Here is a 20,956-nt window from a genome sequence, read left to right as displayed (position 1 = left end):
GGGATCTGGAGACCTCTCCCCAGCCCATGCCCAGCATCTGTCTGTCCCAGTGCTGTCCCAAGAACTTCTGTAACGTTTCAGAACCCGGCTTCAAAACCACTAGACAAGGGGTCTCTTCAACTCACTTTCAAGCACTGGCAGCTTCAGGATGGAAGGCTTCATGGAGGAGGTGGGCCTTCAAAGGGACCTGGACACCTTGAGCTGTTTGGAGTAAGTGGAGAGGAGGGGGAGAAATCTGCTTGGTAAGAGAAGCAGCCTTGACTACCACACGGAAGGGTCTAGACACAATTGGTGACTCGGCAGCTAAGGAGGGTACTGGAATAGAGAGAAGTCATAGCATCAAAGCTGTGTTTCAGAAAGGCAGTGCTATCAATAAAACTCAAAGGCAACCTACAGAATGGGAGAAGATATTTGCAAATGACATATCTGGTAAAGGGTTATTACCCAAAATATATAAAGAACTTACAGAACTCGAAACCTAAAAAACTAATCATCCAACTAAAAAGGGGCAGAAGACATGAACAGACATTTCTCCAAAGAAGACATCCAGATGGCCAACACACATGGAAAGATGCTCAGCCTCACTGATCCTCAGGGAAATGCAAATCAAAATCACAATAAGATATCACCTCACGCCTGTCAGAATGGCTCAAATCAACAACACGAGAAACAACATGTTGGCAAGGAAGTGGAGAAAGGGGAACCCTCCCGCACTGTTGCTGGGAATGCACACTGGTGCAGTCACTCCGGAAAACAGTATAGAGGTTCTTCAAAAAGTTAAAAAATAGAACTACCCTAGACTCAGCAATTGCACTACTAGGTATTTACCCAAAGAATACAAAAATACTAATTCAAAGGGACACACGTGCCCCAATGTTTACTGCAGCGTATCTACAAGAGCCAAATTATGGAAACAGCCCTAGTGTCCATTGATTGAGGAACGGATAAAGAAGCGGTAATATATACATACAATGGAATATTATTCAGCCATAAAAAATGACTGAAATCTTGTCATTTGCAACAACATGGATGGAGCTAGAGGGTGTAATGCTAAGCAAAAAAAAAAAAAGTCAGAGAAAGACAAACATCATATGATTTCACTCATATGTGGAACTTGAGAAACAAAACAGATGAGGAGAGGGAAAAAAGAGACAAGAAAGAGACCCTTTAAAAAAAAATGTTTATTTATATTTGAGAGAGGGAGAGAGAGTGCAAGCAGGGGAGGGGCAGAGAGAGAGAGGGAAACCGAGAATCCTAAGCAGGCTCCTCACTGTCAGTACCAAGCCTGATGTGGGGCTCAAACCCACAAACCATGAGATCGTGGCCTGAGCCAAGGTCAGATGCTCAACTGACTGAGCCACCCAGGCGCCCCAACAGACTTCTTAACTATAGAAAACACATTTAAGCGTGCATCTGTTGCGATGAGCTCTGGGTGTTGTATGGATGTTCTGAATCATTCTTTGTACACCTGAAACTAATGTTACACTGTATGTTAACTAACGGGAATTTAAATAAAAACTTACCAAAAAAAAAAAGTGCGGTTGGAAACAATGACAGAGTGCGAGTCGATAATCAGGAGGCCAGTTCCAAGGCTGACCTAGTGAGGGAGGCAAGAGAAAGGGGCCCAAGCAGGAGGTATCACAAAGTAACAGCAGAATACGGGGCTACAGGGTGGGCTTTAGGCTCCAAGAGGCCGAGTTTAAATCCCAGTTTTCTGCTTTTGAGGTGCACATTCTTGGCCTCTCCTGGCCTAAGTTACTTCCTCTGGTAAATGGGAGTGGTAATAGTTGGACATCATGCAGAAATGCCCCACGGATCACATGGGGTCACGTTCGTGAAACACTCAGGTCAGGTCCCAGACCAAGGAGAGCTGTAGCCAACATGGTCCCTGACGCTCCAGGGGGTCATGTCACATCCCCCATCAGGATGGAGAAAGCAGAGAGCAGGCCAGGCCTCCCAGCGACTCGCCCCAGAAAAACGCTGTCAACAGTTCCCTTATCTGGCCTCGAGGCTGAGAGTGTTAAGGAGCAAGAAGGAATCGGTGTGAAGTCGCTTTCCACCTGGGTAGCATCATTGCATGAGTCACAGATGTACTGCTTCTGGATACACAGTTGTCCTGAAGGCTGGGGTCCTTTGGGGCTCAGAGGTGAGGGGAGCTGCTGAGGGGAAGCGAAGCAGGAGGCAAGGAACAGCTTTGTGTAGGCGGCGTGGAAGCGAAGCAAGTCCTGCTGTGTATCGGCCACTTGTACCCAGAGGGGTGGCCAGGTCAGAACAGAGGCTACAGCAGCCGGCAGAGGAGCACTGGAGACCTGGAGGCCGGGGTGGTTGGTACCAGGGAGTGTCCCGCTGTCCCAGGGACCGTGGGTGTGTGCACTCATCCAGGCTGATCCTTACTCCTGGTGTTTATGCACGTGAGCCCCTGACTTTTGTCCTTCCTGGGTGGAACACTGTGCTTCTCCTCCTACAGCCCTTCTGTGTCACTGCTCAGTTCCCACTGCCTGCAGCCTAGGGGCGAGCCGGGAGGTGCATCACAGCCTAACCCCCCGCCCTGGGGGGTCTCGGCCCGGCTCCGCGGGTAAGGCTACTTGTAGGTCAGGAAGACATTTCTCTGTCAGGTCTAGGAGAGCAGAGAGGTGCAAGAGTTGCATCGCCCCATTTCTTTTCCCCTAAGGATAAGAGCTGCTGCTTTTAAAGGGCCGTGATTGTCAGGATTCCTTGAGAGGGTGGCAGGTTACGAGATTCGTGGTCTGCAGGGACGTTGATAAGAGATGAACTCTACTTCTCCGGGAGAGGTCAAGCAACACCAAGGTGACATTAGTGGGGGGCCTTCGGCCGTGGGGGTGTCTCCACTGCCCCTGTTTTGCATTTGCTGCCTCAGAGATGATAATGTGGCCCCTCACAGACAGAATGAAATGATGCACCCTGTCTCGGGGTGACGGGTCTGGCTGGGTCACTTTCTTTAGATTTATGGAGTGTTAGACCCATGGAGGCACCCGCCTTACCCCACAGGCTGAGGCCTAGAAAGAGAGGATGCAAACACATCATACTGCCAGTCTACCCCCTCCCCTGTAAATCCGACTCTTACGGGGAACTGAGAGTCCCTCATATTCCTGATACGACCTAAGAGTTCCTGGTATTGACCTATATCAATTGAGGATGATCGGCACGTGAACTGCCCTGGGGCAGATAACTCAAGAAGAAGATATCCGGCAGGTGAGCTGGACTTTTCTAAAGCGCCCCCATCCTTGGGGTCTTGCCTGGTGCACCCTACCCCCCTGTGATGCAGAGGAGCTTAGCTCTTCAACTAGCACTTGGCAGGAGAATGCCGATTCCTCCTCGGTTTTGGAACCGTGAGGACGTGATTCAGAGGAGGCGGTAGCTGGGTGGCCGGCCATGGTTTCAGCCGGCCCAGGACGACAAAGCTGACCATGCAGAGCGAAGCAGAGATGAGAGGTGGATGGGGAGAGGCGGGATGAGTTCAAGTCCCTGCTGTTAGCCAGCTTCACCTTAAGCCTTCCTGCCATTTGGCTACGTGGGCCAGTCGGCAAGTTGCCTTGACTTTTGTTTTGTTTTATTTTTCTCATGCTGGTGTGAGTTGGGCTCCTATCCCTTACAACCCAGAGAGTCACAGATAACCGCTGGTTTAACCAGCCCCGTTTCACACAAGGTGAAGTTGAAGCCCAGAGAGATGAACCACCTCGCCCTCCATCGCTGAGGTGGTCAGTGGCAGAGCTAAGCCAGGATCCAGTAGATTCAATTATGTGGATTCTCAAAGCAGTTCTCACCTCAGGAGGAGTTAAGAACCCCTGCTCTGGGTCAGAGCAGTGCGTTTTGAAGGAGCCGATCAGACCACTTTCCCTTCTGGGTGTTTGAGTAAGAGCCTGGGGAGGAGAACCGGAGGCCGGAGTGGCTCATTTACCAGCAATAGTTGTATTCCAGAGCCCGACAGTTCTATTTTAGATACTCAAGTTCAAACCAAGACAGAGGATTTGTACACAGGAGCAGTGGGGTTATATTCGGACCCCTAACCTACAAGCTATGCGACCTTGGGTAAGTCCCTCACTTTCTCTAGTTTCTGTAGCTGTATGGGAATCGTACTGTCACACATGGGGATTAAATGAGGGACAGTATTTATAGAGGACATTTGTGCATGGAAAACACACATCTCACAACCACTGGCATCACCAGCATTGGTGTTCGTCACACACACTGAAGCCATGGCCAACAGCTGGTGTCTCTGGAGCCCTCAGTCTATTGATTCACTCCGTCTATTCCCAACTGTCAGTATCCAAACAGGAAGGCAAAGGGCTTGACCTGAAAAAGAAATCTGAAACATTGCTTACAGCCAAAAGCAAAGGCGTTGCGTGGAGTCCCAAGGAATTTGGGGAATTCCCTTTTTCCCCCCCCATGATGGGAAACTGGAGGCAATGGTGCCCCCTGGTGGGAAGTGTCAGTACTGCAAACCGTGGCTGTGGATTACTCCATCGGTGCCATTATCTCCAGATGTTCTTGGGTTATATGTAATGCTTTTAAGTAACGTGTTTACAGGACTTATTCTGAATGCCAATGTCCCTCAGTGGAGAACAGGATGCCATGGGAATCTCTGTGATCTCTTACGTCTCCAATATCTGAAGGTGCTCGTTAGGCCAGACCTTTTCCCCCTGGTGATGCTCTCTGAGGTTGGGATGGAAATAGCAGGTTCAGGAGACACCAAGATCAGTCAGAGAGCATGTGATGAGTGCTCAGTCATCAGCAACTACACCTGTCTGTTTAGGTAGTTAGAGCACAGTGAGGTGCAGCGGCTGAGAAAGCAGGTGAAATGGCAACAGTATAATGGAAAGTAAATGACCTTTGGAGGCTCAAGTTCTACCTCTATCATTGGTGGTGATTTGGGATAAGTTTCTTAGTCACTTTGAGGCTCAGTTTCCTAATTTGGAAGCTTACTGGACTCTTTGGGCGCTAGAATTTAGGGAGGGATTATGGTGATTAATTAATATAATGCATGTCAAGCATTTAGTGTGGGCACTTAGCGTGGGCTTAATAAGCATTTATTATTTTTCTCTGCCCACTGACTATGCCCCTCTTCAATTTTCCTTCCACTTCTCCAGTGAGTGGTTCCAGGCAACGACACCAGTGCACAAATATTCATGGGGCACACCTTACCGGCCTGCATTGGCATGTTCTGGACACGAAAGTAAAAGAAACGAGGAAACAAGTTGAGTACAAGGAAAATTGACGAGAGGTGTTGAGATGGAAGGACCCGAATTTTCAAACAGTCCTCGTGAAAAATGTAAATTAACACAACTACTTTGGATAAAGAGTAGACCCTACTAAACCCGACCCCATTCACACTTCAGGACCCAGAATTTCCACTTCTAGAACATAGCCAACAGAGGTGTATATTCACCAAAAGACATGTGCAAGAATGTTCACGGCAGCACTACTTACGGTACAGTTGAATCTTGAGCAACAGGGGCTTGAACTACGTGGGTCCACGAGATACACAGATTCTTCCCGGCACAGTACTGTTAATGTGCCAGTATAGTTAACATACATATAGATGTACGGTATAGCGATTCAACAATTCTACACCTTACGGTAAGTGTACTCTTAATCCCCATCATCTATTTCACCCATTCCCTCACCTTGCCTTATGATTTTTTTAAAAAACATTTTTAATGTTGATTTATTTTTGAGAGAAAGAGAGAGACAGAGCACAAGCAGGGGAGGGGCAGAGACAGAGGGAGACACAGAATCTGAAGCAGGCTCCAGGCTCCGAGCTGTCAGCCCAGAGCCCAACGTGGGGCTCGAACTCACGAACCATGAGACTACGGCCTGAGCCGAAGTCGGACGTTTAACCGACTGAGCCAACCAGGCACCCCAACCTTATGATTTTCTTAATAACATGTTCTTCTCTCTAGCTTACTTTCTTGTAAGAATACAGTGCATAATCCATATAACATACAAAATATATGCTCATCAGCTGTTTATGTTATTGGTAGGTTTCTGGTCAACAGTAGTCAAGTTTTATTAGTTTTATTATTAGTTTATTAGTTTTATTATTAGTTAAATTATTAGTTTATTAGTTTTATTATTTTATTATTAGTTTATTAGTTTTATTAGTTTTATTAGTTTTATTAGTAGTCAAGTTTTGGGGGAGTCAATGTTATACACAGATTTTTGACTATGCAGAAGGGCCAGTGCCTCTAACCCCCGTGTTGTTCAAGGGTCAGCTGTAGTTCCAAATTGGCAATAGCCCAAATGGCCACCCACAGTAGAATAAATAAATCCAGGTCGTATATCCAGATCATGGAAAACCGAACAGCAAATAGGAATGAACAAACAGCAACCACAACACCACAACACAAATGCATCTCACAAACATAATGTCGAGTGAAGGAAGCTGGACAAGAGAATATACACCATACGATCCCAAAACAGGCAAAATTAATCTATGAAGTTAGAAGCCAAGCTAGTAGTTGCCTTTGAGATCAGTGACACCAAGAGGATACGAGAGAGTTCCGGGCAGGGGTGTGAATGTTCTGTTTCATGACCTGGGTGCTGATTACATGGGGATTTCACTTCGTGACTGACATTTAGTTCAGGTGTATGTATGGTGTTCATGCACTTTTCTCTGTATATGTTATACTTCAATAACAATTTATAAAAATAAAATAAATTAGGTAAAATTTACTCAATCAAGAGGCTTATGCTCTCACTCATGAGCAATTAGAGAAACAACCAACTGAAATTCAATGTGTATTACAGCCAGGGATAAGCCATGAGCTGCAAGTGTCCAGAAAATCCTGACGAGAGACACCCTGAATTTCTCCAGGAGGTGGCTTTTGAGTAGGACCTCAGAGACTAAAAGGGGAGGCATGTCTCGTGTGCTTAGGAAAGCCAGAATAGTTGGCCGAACGCAAGAGAAGGCGTGTGGGAGAACCCAGCAGGACATGAAGCTGGAAATGTAGGTAAGAGTTTCATGAGTCGGGTTATAGAATGCGGACTGTGTCTTGAAAGTGAGTTCTTCACCAAGGAATACACAATATGTTGTTTTGTTTTGTTTTCAAATCCTGTAGCAGCCTGAAAAATGGCCAGGAGAAAAGAGAGTAGAGGCAGAGAAATGAGTTAGAGTGCAATCGCACGTGACAAGAGACAGATAATCTGAACTTAGGTGGGAGCAGTGGGAACCTAGAATAGGGCTGGGAGGAGACAGGAAAGGTGAAATGGGCCAATGGAGCGTCAGCCTGGGTCACAGGCAGGAGGAGGTGGAGAGAGATGGGCTCAGGAAACTTTCAAAGAGAAATGTCCAGGAGGGGACAGGCAACTCAGATCTGGAACTCTGGATGAGGGTAGAGCTGGAGATGTTGAGTGTGGGATTTGGCAGTTACCTGGCTTCAGAGTCGATGACATTGGCTGGAGAGAGGGCACACGAGCCGAACACTCTGACTGTGGGACATCCAGAGTGCTACCTTCCACGTCACCGCACACAGAGTCCTCGGTTCCCACGTACTTTACGTGGTATACCCCTCACTACTAAGTTCCTCCATGTGGATTCCCCAGCCTCTCTACTGCCCCCACTATCCAAATCTGTTCACCCTTTCAAGGGGCTTATCTCAAGCTCCTTCTCTTTCCTCAAGCTTTCCCAGATTACTTTGGCTTGATTTATTTCTCCTCTAAGAGATACCAGCTAAGAGATACCAACTAACATATCAGAAATTTTTCTAATTACCTGCCTGTGTCCTCTATTAATTGAGATGCCTATTCAGCCGCTACAAATAACAGTGGCTAAATGACAAGCCAACACAACTGGCTGGAACGAGACCGATGTTTTATTTTTCTCGTATAATAGCCAGTGTGTAAGCAGAGCAAAGCCCATAAGGTGCTGGGGACCTAGGCTGCTTCTGTCTTGTTGCTGTGTCATAATCTAAGATAGCCGCTGCTGTTTCCACCCCTCCATCCGGGGGCAGGAAGAGAAGGAAGTGAAGAAGAGAATGTCCCTTCCGTTTAAGGCTATGTCCTGGAAGGGGCACACGTCACTTCTGCTATAACATCCTTTTAGCCAGAACTCAGTTACTTGGCCACTCCTAGCTGCAAAGGAGTCTGGGAAATACAATCATTATCTGGAAGGCTGTGTGATTAATCCTCTGGGATTCTATTACTAAAGAAAAGGGTGGGGGGAGCGTGCCTGGGTGGCTCAGTCGGTGAAGCGTCCGACTTCAGCTCAGGTCATGATCTTGTGGTTCGTGGTCCAAGGGTTCGAGCCCCTCGTCGGTCTCTGTGCTGACAGCTCAGAGCCTAGAGCCTGCTTCAACTTCTGTGTCTCCCTCTCTCTGCCCCTCCCCTGCTCATGCTCTGTCTGTCTGTCTCTCTTTCTCTTTCTCTCTCTCAAAAATAAATAAATATTTAGGGGCGCCTGGGTGGCGCAGTTGGTTAAGCGTCCGACTTCAGCCAGGTCACGATCTCGCTGTCCGTGAGTTCGAGCCCCACGTCAGGCTCTGGGCTGATGGCTCAGAGCCTGGAGCCTGTTTCCAATTCTGTGTCTCCCTCTCTCTCTGCCCCTCCCCCGTTCATGCTCTGTCTCTCTCTGTCCCAAAAATAAATAAACGTTGAAAAAAAAATTAAAATAAATAAATAAATAAATATTTAAAAAATTTTTAAAAAGAAAAAGGGGGAATAGTTATTGGATGACAGCTAGAAATCCCTGCCACATGTCTCACCACTATAAGCATCTTTTGGGTAGCAATTGTAATAAAGGTAAATGTTCATTTAATTCATTGAATAATTCGTATATGTATAAGCACCCATTCTAGTTTTTTTCCTGTAGTATATTTGGCTTTATAGGTGCTTGTCTTACCCACAGTTTAATGTCCCTCTTGAAGACAAGGACTCCGTGTTATGCATCCTTGTGTGTTCTGATCCTGTAAATATTTTCTTTTAATGATACTGGCATTATATTCCCCCCGACTATGTTCAATCTAATTATCCTTAATATTTGCCAGTTAAGTTGGCCTACAGGAGGATGGCTAGAAGAATAAAATAGAGGAATTATTTTTCACCATGGCCGTAACCTGACTGATAGAAACTCTTAGAGTCCTTGTTATCAGGGCTCAATGACCCCTGCCAGGAACCAGATCCCTACTCACACACTGGACTTTCTTCCAACTACCAAGGAGTCGGATCAGAAGCTGGGTCTTTAATGCAGACTTTGTGGAATCATGCAAGGAAGCTAGACAGCAACCATTCACTCATTTGGTCAATCAGAAAATGGTATTGGGCCCCTACTCCATGACAGACACAGTGTGTGTTCAAAACACACTGGGGTCTGTCACCGACATGAGGCTGATTGTTGGGAAGGGACAAAATACACAGAGAGTAAATGCGTCGTGATGGAGAAGGCCAAGATGCTCCAGGAGCAGGTACCTGGGGACCTGACCCATGGGGAATGTCCAGGGGAGATATCAGAAGGCCCAGCATAGGACTGGAAACATGAGCCATCAAAGGAAAGTTCACCTTTGTCCCACTGAAGTCTTAACTTCAGATTCCAATTTCCTGGGCCTTAGGGTTTCAAGCAATTAAGCTGGGCTGGTGACAGGAGGAAGCAGGAATTATTGAGGCATGGATGGGAAGGAAGCAGGTTTGGCTGAGACCAACTTACAAAGAGAGCCCCGGAGGGACCAAGTAAGCAAGTGCTCTGAGATTCTGGCCAGGGCTGCTGGGCAAATTGGCTTTTCTTACAGTGGAATCTGGACTGTGTCAACTAAGCCCACATCCTTCTCTCTGGCGGACTCGCTGGAGTCTAAACAGACAGTCGGGGAGGAAGGCAGAGCGACTTTCCCGGAAGCTCTCCTCTGAGGCAGGGAGGTGGGCCTAAGGGGAAATGGCGTGGCTCGGGGCTGAATTGTTTTCACTCTCAAGAGCTGGCCATCTGAAAGTGTGAATCAGCATCTCTGGGGATTCAAAGTGCAGGGGGGAAATGCAGAAAAATGGGCAAGGGGACATGACAGCCAGACTCTTTAAATATCTGTTTGCGGGGCGCCTGGGTGGCTCAGTCGGTTGAGCGTCCGACTTCGGCTCAGGTCATGATCTCGCGGTCCCTGAGTTCGAGCCCCGCGTCGGGCTCTGTGCTGACAGCTCAGAGCCTGGAGCCTGTTTCAGATTCTGTCTCCCTCTCTCTGACCCTCCCCCGTTCATGCTCTGTCTCAAAAAAATAAATAAACGTTAAAAAAAAAAAGTTAAATAAATATCTGTTTGCTCACTAGTGACAGAGGGTGGTAACTCTCCCACCTGTTTCCCACTCTCTCTGGCATCTTGCCTCATATTTATCCCCTCACTCAGCTTTCCAAAGCCTTCCACCCTCTAATGCATTTGTCCTTCAGGGAATGAAGAAAGCAGTGTCACTCAATGGTCATTTGATTAGTGTCAGGACCTGAACTTCCCATTGAGTAGTCAGTGGGAGTAACCAATGGCCAGAGGGCAGGGGGTCGGGGTCTGGTCAGAGTTCTGTCTCTAATGCACCCTTCTGGCCCTCGGACTCTTCTTGAAAAAAAAAAAAGTTTATTTCTTTATTTTGAAAGGAGGGAGAGGGGAGGAGAGAGAGGGAGAGAGAAAGAATCCCAAGCAGGTTCTGCACTGTTAGGGCAGAGCCCAACCTGGGGCTCAAACTCACCAACCTCGAAATCATGACCTGAACTAAAATCAAGAGTCAGTTGCTCAACCGACTGAGCCATCCAGGCACCACTGGCCCTTGGACTCTCTCTGTGGATTTGGAACAGGAATGTTCTCTGCCCATACAGAGGTGATGAGTATGCAACGAAATCATACAGAAGGTGTATCGGTGTAAGGCTGATATGTTTATGAAACATACATAGAAATCTGTCCGATGATACATCCTTGTCCTGCAAGTCAATTCACAGGGGCCACGGGACACACTCCAGCCAGGGAATACAGCTGCACCAGTGGGAAAGGTGCTCCCACAGCAGCATTCTTTGTTTCCCCCCTGGAAACTCTACTTTTTTAGCAAATACATACAGTGAGGTACATGCATTCAGTGAGATTACAAAGTAGCAATGAAAATGAGCAAACTGAGGAGGCTGGCTGGCTCTGTCAGTAGAGCATGGGAATCAGGAAGACGTTGGGGACTCTTGATCTCGGGGTCGTGAGTTCGAGCCCCACATTGCGTAGAGCTTACTTAAAAAAAATAATAAAAAATAAAATTAGAAAAAAAATAAAAAGAAAGAGAGAAAATGAGCAGACTAAACCTCCCACACAACAGCATGGATAAATCTCGCGAACATCAAGCTGAATAAAAGAAGCAAATCCCAGAAGAATACTGGCAGTACGATTCTATTTATGTAACATCTAAAGTCAGGCAAAATTAAACCGCCTTGTTGAGGGATGTGTCCCCTTGGGTAAATCCAGAAACCGAAGCCTGTAAATTATCATCACAAAAGTCAGAATAGCTGGTGTCTCCTTTGGGGAAGGAGGGAGGAAAGGGCTTTGCATTCTGGAAGGGGCTTGGGGAGAAGGGCTGCCAGAGAACTGGCACTCCCTGTCTCTTGCCTGAAGGGGGGGCTACATCTGCGTTCATTTTACAATTATTCTCTCAATCGCATATATATGTTTTATGTACTTTTCTGGATATGATCTACCCTATGATTAAAAAAACATAAATGCATCGGGGCGCGCCTGAGTGGCTCAATCCGTTGAGTTGGTTAATTTATATGAAATAAATTAAGTTATAGCAATTCTCTCTCCATTTGTTGACTGCTTTAAACATTTTATGATAAAAAACCTCACATGTGTTAGGAGACAGAAATAAAACTGATCTATGCATTGAGAGACATGACCAAGTTCTGACGTGGTCACTAATGTAGAATTTGAGATGAGCCCTTTAGATTCTCTGCACCTGCGTTTCTCCACTTCTAAAATGCAGGTTAGTTGGGTGCCTGGGTGGCTCAGTCGGTTAAGCATTGGACTTCGGCTCAGGTCACGATCTCATGGTTGGTGGGTTCGAGCCCCACGTGGGGCTCTGTGCTGAAAATTTGGAGCCTGGAGCCTGCTTCGGATTCTGTGTTTCCCCTTCTCTCTCTCTGCCCCTCCCTTGCTTGCACTCTATCTCTCGCTGTCCCTCAAAAATAAATAAACATTAAAATATATAAATGCATCTGAAATCAACAGGAAGACACGCGACATAGGATAATAGCCTCAGAGACCCACTGCCTCCGTTTTATAAACAAGGAGACTGAAGCCCAGAGAGGTTACAGGCTTGCTCAAGGTCACAAAAATGTGCTTCCTGTCAAAGTGGGACTAGAACGAGGTCCAACAACTTTTCAAATTCAGTGTTCCTCCAACCACCTTCCATCTCTCTCTGAAGAGGCCTCTCTCTGGGGGGGAGTGGAAGGCACAGCTTTCCAGCCTGGAAGTTCCCTTGTTTTGTGAAAAAGAGAAAGGCGAGTCAGCAGGTCGATATCCCCAAGAGCTGGAATCAACTCTGAGGATTGTACCCACTTTTCAGATGGAATTTCAAAAGATTTAAATCCGTCCCTCCAAAGTTACCTCATTGTAATGATAAAATTACAAAAAACAAAATTCCAGAAATCTCTGGCAACTCAAATTGGAGTTCTACTCAGGCTGCATCCGATTTACAGATGGTATCGGAGAAAGGGCTGGAAGGCGCTGGGGAGGGAGGGGAGGAAGGACTGGGAGCCAGGAAGTCTGCAATTTTATTGACTTACCCACCTGGCCTAGGTGAGACCCTTAGCCCTGGGACAGTCAGGAAAGGAACCTCTGCTATCTCTCTGAGAGCTTTTTTGTTTTGTTTAGAGGTCAATTACTTCCCATTTGGGAAGCTTGTGAACATTAAGAGGTGCCTGAAGTGACGGGGCTGAACGATGCAGATAAGAGCTGATTGCTTGCAGAGCGCCTCCCTGGTGAAAGCCGGGCCGGCTAAGCTGGGGACGGTAAGACGCACACACAAAGGGGCAGCTCTCAGTGCAAAGGAGAGATTCCAGGACGGAAGATGGGCAGCTGGAGGTGGGCTTGATGAGCTGAGAGAGGGATGCGTTTTAAAGTGATCTTGACAGGCAGAAAGTGAGGAGACGGGAGAAGACAGTTGCCCTTCCCTCTGCTTTCCTTTTGGAAAGCCATCATTGGTGTCGGGAGAATCTCAAGCTTCCAGGATCTCCACCCAAGAGAAAACCACACGGATTGCCTACGGACAAGGTTTTGTTAGTTTTGTTTTTTGTTTGTTTGTTTGTTTAGAGCAGCAAAAACGGAGGCTGCAAAAATCTCGAGAGCAGAACAGAAAATGTCGTAAATCAACGGCATCTCTAAAGGATCTTGGGCATATATGACAGCAACATGCCATCCAGCCTCCCACGCCCCTTCAGCCAACTGAATGCAGTTCACGAATTCCCAGAAGCTAGCCTTGAACTGCATCTCAAACTACTGTAGAACACGAGCATGGCTTTGGCGTGTGCCCGCTTACTTTTCTCCACTCCTGAGGCTTCGACCTTTCCTGGAGCCTCTCCCAGTAAACAGTGTCATTCCCACACTAATCACCAGGCTTAATCCCCTCCTGCAAGCACCCACCTCCTCCCCCACCCCTTCTCTTTCTTTCCAGAGAGGGCGCACTGTCTATCCTCCTTGACACGCAGCATTGACCACCTTGTATTTTTAGATACCTTTCTCCTGTTAGTCTCTGGTATCCAGTGCGATAGTAAATTTCTTCAGGGCAGCAGCCCTTCCAGAAACGTCTGGGTGATGACTGAGTTGCTGATGACTGAACCAAGCTGCTTTTGCCTTCACTCACAGACTTGACCAAGCCATAGCTCATCCTCGAGGCTGTGCTTTTTCCGTGTGGTTCAAAATGTTGAGGCAGCATGGGAAGCAAGGCCTGTTCAGAACATCTGGGACCAGCCTTGGTGCTTACTTTTCCATGTGAGAAGGGGGCAAAGGGCGAAGAAACTAACATTTACTGATTTTCTACTCGGTGCCGACTACTCTGCTAGATCCCTGCAATGGTGACCTACGATTCCAGGGCGAGGACCTTACCCAAAGAAACGCAACAAAGGATTTTTAAAAATTAACATGCAGTACTTTAGAATCTGCTCTTGGGAAAACGTAATATGACTCACTTAACAACTGAGGGCTGGACAGATGGTCCCTCAGTGGAAGCATTGAACTTAAGCTCAACTGTCATGAATCTAAGGCCAGTGTCCACGTGCCCTTCCCTTTTGTAAGGAATGTCCCCCAAAGTGAAAGACGGGTAACGCCGTGTGACCATTTTCCCGCGATGGACGGTTTAACTCTAATCTCTATTTTTTTTTTTTATCTTAGCTGAATTGACCAAGGAATATTTATTGATCCCAAATTTAAAGTATACAAACTGCCCTCTTTAATCTCAGGAGCACAAGCACAAACTATAGTTGCAAGACACTGTGAAGTATGTCTAAATGTATTTTTATTAACAGCGAAAGTAGAGAAATAAAAAAGGATGAAAATCAAAAGGAGGGAAAACGTAAGGAAATGGTAGTAAGAAAAAAATAAGAATAATACTCTTGTTTTTAGCTTGAACACATAAGCTTCAAGAGATGTTAGCAATGAGTAGTCAGGTATAGTTTACATAGGACCAAAGAAGTCTGTTTCTCACGTTGGTGGAAACAATCAGGACACATTCAGAAATGAGAAAATGCAGGGCCAGTACATTTTGGTTAAATATTTGCATTTATTAAATAGAATTTAATTTTTGGCATGTTAGTGGTGGAGGGGTGAAGAACCAGACTTTTCATTGTCTACAAATGTTACCCAAGGGGAGAAAACAGGGGCCCAATTTTCCTGCCAGAGATAAATGTATCTGACCCCTTGTTCCCATTAATAGAATGAGTTTGTTTTCAGTCTTAAATTTGCAGAATTTCAAACATCTTTACGGAGGAGGGTCATGATTTCCCCCTAAAGTTCAGGCTTCCTACCCATCCCTAGGTGGACTTTCGGCCTCCTCTACGCCTCCTTTCCTGTTGCCTGGTTTAGAAAAGGGTTGTGGTTTGAAAGAACCCCACAGAGCGAAAGAGCGAAGTAATCAGGTAACCTATCTCCAGGACTCCAACCATTTTGTCTCCCTAGGAAATCTTGTCTGCACCGCGGACTCTGAACTTCTGGGTGTTGTTTTTTATTTTAATTCGAAGTTGCTTAGAGATAAGGAGAGGTGGGTGGATTCTAATGGCCCCCACACACGCAAACACACACAAATATATTTAGTGTATTCACTCAAGGTGCTGGGCTGAATACAGGGGATAAAATGCAGTGACCGTGAAGGGGAGAGCCAGAATACCTTCCCCGAGAGCAACCACGTCCCCACTGGATTAATGCAGTCCTCTGAGAACTGAGCAGCGAGGGGGGTGGGGGGAGGGCATTTTAAAGTCCCCTGAGGGGTTGGCTCACACAATAGTTCCTCACCAGGACCTCCTGCACACCCCCCCCCCCACCCCGCCGCGCTCTACACCCGGGTTCCCACATCTCACTGGACTCCTCATTCTTCCCCACCCCCCCTTGCCTTTAATGGAGGATCGAGGCCCTCTAGAGCCCCGTACCCCCCATTCACCACCCCCCCACCCCGCCCAGGCCCCAGGCTGCTGCGCACAAATTCAGGAGCCGATCAGCAAACCCTGGGTTTGAGGCTCCACAAGTCACCTGCTTCAGTACTGCTCCGAACGAGAAACTGCCAGCCACCCCGGGCTCTCCTCCCTCCCAGGGCTGCTTCGTGGGCGGCCGGCGCAGGCCCTGCGCGCTGTCTTTGGGGAGAAGACCGTCCCCGGGCCTTCAGCGGGATGGCTTGTCGGGGGCAATTCGCAGTCCCAGGGATTGCTCGGGGAGAAGTGCCATCCGGTCGCTCCGCCGGCGCCGCCCTCCATCCCGGCCGCCGAAAGCGGTGGGCGGCGAGGCTGGCACGGAACACCGGGACACGGCGGGCGTCTCGGAGCCACCACGCCTCACCAGGCCCTGACGCCCTGCAGCGCGGCGGGCAGGTGGCTCTGAGGGCCGGCGCCGGGGCCACCCCCGCCGAAACCCGCGCTGGCCAGGGGTGCGGGCGTCGCAGGACCCGGGGGCGCGCCCGCGTAGCCGCCGCCGTAGCCGGCGCCGTAAGGGGCGCCCGCGTAGCCGCCGTAACAGGAATAGGGCGCCGCGGCGGCGCCGTAGGGGCCCGAGAAAGCCGGCGCGCCGGGGCCCAGGCAGGGCTTGCCGTCCCGCACCAGCACGGGCACCGCCACCCGGCGCGGCGCCGGGGGGTGGCCCGCCAGTTCTAGGGACTTGTCCTGGCGCTGTCTTTTGCACTTGTAGCGCCGGTTCTGGAACCAGATCTTGACCTGCGTGGGCGTGAGCTGCAGCGCGCTGGCCAGGTGCTCGCGCTCGGGCGCCGACACGTACCGCTGCTGCTTGAAGCGCCGCTCCAGCGCCAGCACCTGCGCCTGCGAGAAGAGCACGCGGGGCTTCCGCCGCTGGCGCGCCTTGGGCTGCTCGGGGCCGGTCCCGCGCGCGCCGCTGCCGGGGTCGCCGACGCCGAGCTCTGGCCCCCTGGTCCCGCCGCGGAGGGGCGAGGCTGCGCTGAGGCCCGGCTCTAAAAGCACAGGAAGGAACAGCGTCAGCGCCCAGCCTCGGGCTCCCCGAAGCAATTACATGGTTTCCAAGAGACGCCCCTCTCCCCTGGCAGCCTTCACTCCGCGTCCCCTTCCGTCCCCTCTGCCGACCCCTCACCCCCGTCCCAGGACGGTCTGAAGGCTCCTTTCCCCCCACGCTCTGCCGCTGTCGTATCTGCAGGCACATACGTAAATGCTGCCACTCCAGGGTCCCCGGTGGACAGCCTTGTCCCAAAAGGTAGTTGATCAAGAATCTAAGACCACTTCATTTTCTTCTTAGAAGGTCTGTGGGTGGTTGGTGGGGTAGGGGGCGATTCGCTGTGGTTCGATTCTAGCGTGGTGGTGTTTGGGGAAGCTTTTGCCTCGAGGACCAAGTGTGAGTGTGGGGGCCTGTTAGATGGAGATTGACTTTGGACCGCCCTGGGTGGAAAGGGGGGGCAGAGAAAGGGAGAGAGAGAGAGAGAGAGAGAGAGAGAGAGAGAGAGAGAGAGAGATGATAGAGATAGAGTTAGGGACAGAGCGGAAACTTGGTGACGCGCTTGCCAGTGGGTTCCTGTCTGCCTGGTTATCCGTGGTGGTCCGGGGCGCATCGCAGGTTATTCAGATCCAAGTCAGGGGCGGGTGCCCCGAGAGTCTCGGACCTTCACCCCACCCTTGCCCATACCCTTGTCTTTTTGGTCATCAAGTGCTCCACCGGCACCAGGGACCCGTCCCATCTTTCTTGGATGTGATGCTCTTTAACCCAAATGAGCAAAATAGAATAAAACTGAACAAAATATTTCGGTTTCCTGATTCTTGGCTTGGAAACTGCGGTTCTCTTGGAGGAATATACAAAGTTTAGACCCACATTTGGCTTTTTAAAAAGCGACCTCTTTCTCCTTTGGGGTGTCTTTGGCAAGCAGGTGGCGTTGGTTTCGCCCTGCCTTCCTCTTCCCAGGGTTGGTGCCCTCGCGGATCACCCGGACTGAGGCGGCTGTGCCTAAAGCACGCAGAGATACAGCCTCTCCTCCCCTTCTCCCCACCTCTCTTCTGTCTTGGCTAAGCTCTGTTTTAACTCAAGGGTAGGTAGAGAGGAAACGCCGAGTTTTCACGGAAAATCACGCCAGGAGAAAACCAGGAATGCCGAGGGGCTGCGAGTTCTGGGTGAGGTAGAGCAGAACTTGCCTGATTAGGAAAGGTGAGGGTTGGAACCCGACTCCAAACCCCCACCCCTGTTGACACAGTCTTCTGGAGGAGGTGATGGGGCTGTTTGATAGCTGAAGTTTGTGGAAATAAAAACTTTCTTCGGCCTTCCTTCAGCTTGTGCTCAGAGAAACTGGGGACATCTCGCAAAGAGGGAAAATATTGATGGGGATTTTAATCTTAGCAAATTGAAAAGTAACAACTGACCTTAAGCAACTCTTTGGAACAAGCAGGATCCCATTTCAGAGTCGCTGACCACACAGGCCAAGGGGCTGCGTGACACCCTGGTGCGTGCCAGCAGCAAGCGCCCTTGGTCTGCAGCCCCTCTTGCCCTGGTCTCTGAAAGCAAGGTGATCTGGGGACAGGCGAGGTACGCAGACTCCACCAGGAACGTTCGGTCATTGCAGCGGCTCCGGGCTTAGTCCCTGGAGCTGGGCGCAGGCCCCTCCTCCAAGTTAGTCCACAGCAGCCTCATAAGAGATGCTGCTTAGGGGTTCCCCGGCTGAAGAGAAAGCGGTGCGCGTGCCTTCGGCTGCTAGGTAACAGCTGTGGTCCAAGTACCGCGATCCTTTCTCAACAAAGCCAGAGTGAGCAGCTCGGAGGGAATTAGTGTTTATAGAGTCTGCAGAAACCCACAGGCCTCTCTGAGAACACACAGCAAAGGTTAATGTTCTCCAGGTTCCTGGAGTGGGTGAGTAACCAGGCCACTAGTCAACAAACAACTCTGAACTAGTCCCTTTACTTATTCGTTTGAGTCTTGAATGGATGGGCCGTGGCACGGCCTGGCGGAAGAGGCCCGACGCGCCAGGCCTGGCCGGGCGGACCCCAGATGCACACGGAGGCTGCAGACAGAGGCGCAGAGAGAAGAGTGGCTTCTTCATCCCTTGGAATGTGGACGCTTTTCTGCGGAAGCTTCCCAGGTCTCAGGGGCCAAGGCAACACAATTCAATGCCCGCTCCTTCCCTTCCTGCGGCTAGGCGCAGGTGCCAGGGCCTGGCTTCCCTGCGCACGAGGTGGCACTTTCGGAGACCAGGCACGGAGACCCCCGGAGTCGTCTCCCAGAGCTTCGAAACCTGGAGCTGCCCTTACCACGCTCCCAGACGCGGAGGAGCACACGCCAGCTCCCGCAGGGCCGTTCAGGCCTAGGGACGCAGACACGACCTGATCTGGTCGCCACCTCTCTTTGTCCAGAGGAGGAACCTGGGCGGAGGATGACTGGGCTGGCCAGGCCACTCAGCAAGCCCCAAGCTGCGGCTTGCCCCAGAGCCGGCCGACTTTCCACTCCCAAAGCGCTCGGCTGCTTTGATGGCTGCACTTGGGGCAGACGCTTTAGGGTAGAGAGACGCGGAAATGGCAGGGGAGACCCGTGGTGTTGGAGCAGAGCTAAGACACCTAGAGGGTTTCGCTGTGAGAAAGGGAAGCTGGAGTTTCTGGGAAGTGTGGCTGTGACTGGGGGTGATGCGCTTGTGCGAAGCAGAGGGCAGGCTATGGAAATAATGAACCCCCTACGATTCAGGGGGCGCAGGAAGCACACCGGGTGTCTGAAGGGGATGGTAGAGGGGGCTGAGAGATCTGCCTTTTGGAATTCTCAAACAAGGGGAAATAGAAGCCCTCGGAGCGGGAAAGACCAGGAGATGCGCGTTAGCCCCACGCGCCAACTGGTCATGACCAACCCCACAGCCAGGATCCCCCTGTCGAAGCCGAGACCTGGGCGCGCGTACTTACGTGGCTCCTCCACGCGTTCTGAGTCCATCTCTGCGAGCGTCTCGGGGGGACCACCAGGACACCCCGACTCGTCGGTTCTGTCGCTGTTTCCGCCGCGGGCGCTGCAGGTGCTGCGAACCTCTGACTTTCGCGGTTCTGGGACCGGTCGCTGGCACTGAAAGCTTTCAGGGCTCCCCGGTGCCTCCCGGAGTTGCAAGAATTCGGGATCTATCTGCTCTGGCTCCAGCCTCAGGATATCATTGACCGAGAAGGGGGTGGAGGTGACAGGGTTCAGCGGCATCCCGAAGGCGGAGGAGGCGGGGCTGGGGTGTCCCCGGTCACCCTCTGGGTGTCGCCCTGAGCTTCCCCTCTTGTCGCTGCAAGCGCAGCGGGCAGACGCCCAGTGTCCTGTACTGCGCCTTCCTCTGGGCCATCCCTGCCGGCCGGGTGACCGAGGCCGAGATCGCTGACCCTCATTGGTTCCGGCAGGAACCACGTGCTAATCTGTACCTTCCTCCCCGGGAGCTTTCTTCCCGCGCCCTTCGAATTCCTCTCCACCCCCCAGCCACCTTCCGGAAAGGTTTGGTTTGTGTCGACGGTTCTCAAAAGCCAAGAAAATGGGAGAGGGTGCTGCGCGCGGCTCGTTTCTGGGTGAATACGGTAATAGAGGGAGCCGCAGAGGTCAGCCCCGTCCACGGGGCTCTCCTAGGGGACGTGAGAGGACGGGGGGTGGAACCCTTGCTCTGCAACCCGAGCCCGTCCTTCCGGCCCGGCCTTTGCTCAAGTCTCCACTCACGTGGCCGAGGAAAACTGAGGCGGAGACGGCTGGGCACCCGCGGGATTGGAGGAGCATGCTGGAGTATTAAGTGGGCGCAGGGTGGGGTCCCCCCGCGGCGGGGAGCTCGGTTCTGGGAGCAGAGGCTGGGCGCCGGAAGAGCGAGTCTTGACCCGTCTACGCCTAGCCTCAGCCGGAAACTTCTCGCTTTGAGCAGAGTCTGGGTCTGGGGAACCCAGATGGCCTCTTCGTAGGCGGAGCAGCTCAGCTACGGTCGCCAAGACTTGGCAAGGGAGCTATATTGGGGGAGCCCCTGGCCTCTTGGCGGGCTCCGCGAGTGAGTGGGGAGGAGGAAACGTACTAGCCCCAGCTCTCAAGGCCCCAGACAGGGGCTCCCTAGTTCCTTCTCTTCCTCCCCTTTAATGTCCCTAAAGTTGATTGTTTTCAGCGTTCCAACTTTCAGTGTGTCTGAACTCGGTGTCGTCCTTTCCCTCCTCACCCCCACCTCCAACCCCGCCCCCAGGGGGTGGGAAGCCCTGGGGAGCATTAGATTTTCAGAAAAACTCCTCTTGGACGCAGCTGGCAACAAGTGGAAGGAGACAGGGTGTGCAGTGGCCGGGAACGGGAAGGTGGAGTCAACACGTCCATGTCTAGCACTTGC

General features: G+C 50.6%; 1 protein-coding gene across 1 annotated transcript; it reads right to left on the bottom strand.

Annotated features, from left to right (window-relative positions):
• Positions 1-15,989: 15,989 nt before the first annotated feature.
• Positions 15,990-20,240, bottom strand: NKX2-6 (NK2 homeobox 6). The gene is made up of 2 exons (XM_023252223.2): positions 19,542-20,240; positions 15,990-16,615 (listed from the first exon to the last, which is right to left on the bottom strand). The coding sequence occupies exons 1-2, from the start codon at positions 19,819-19,821 to the stop codon at positions 15,990-15,992; spliced, it is 906 nt and encodes a 301-aa protein (XP_023107991.2). The 5' UTR covers positions 19,822-20,240.
• Between the last annotated feature and the right edge of the window lie 716 nt (positions 20,241-20,956).

This window comes from Felis catus, chromosome B1 (assembly GCF_018350175.1).
Source record: "Felis catus isolate Fca126 chromosome B1, F.catus_Fca126_mat1.0, whole genome shotgun sequence".
Taxonomy (NCBI): Eukaryota; Metazoa; Chordata; class Mammalia; order Carnivora; family Felidae; genus Felis; species Felis catus.
This window is presented reverse-complemented; position numbering and strand designations above follow the sequence as displayed.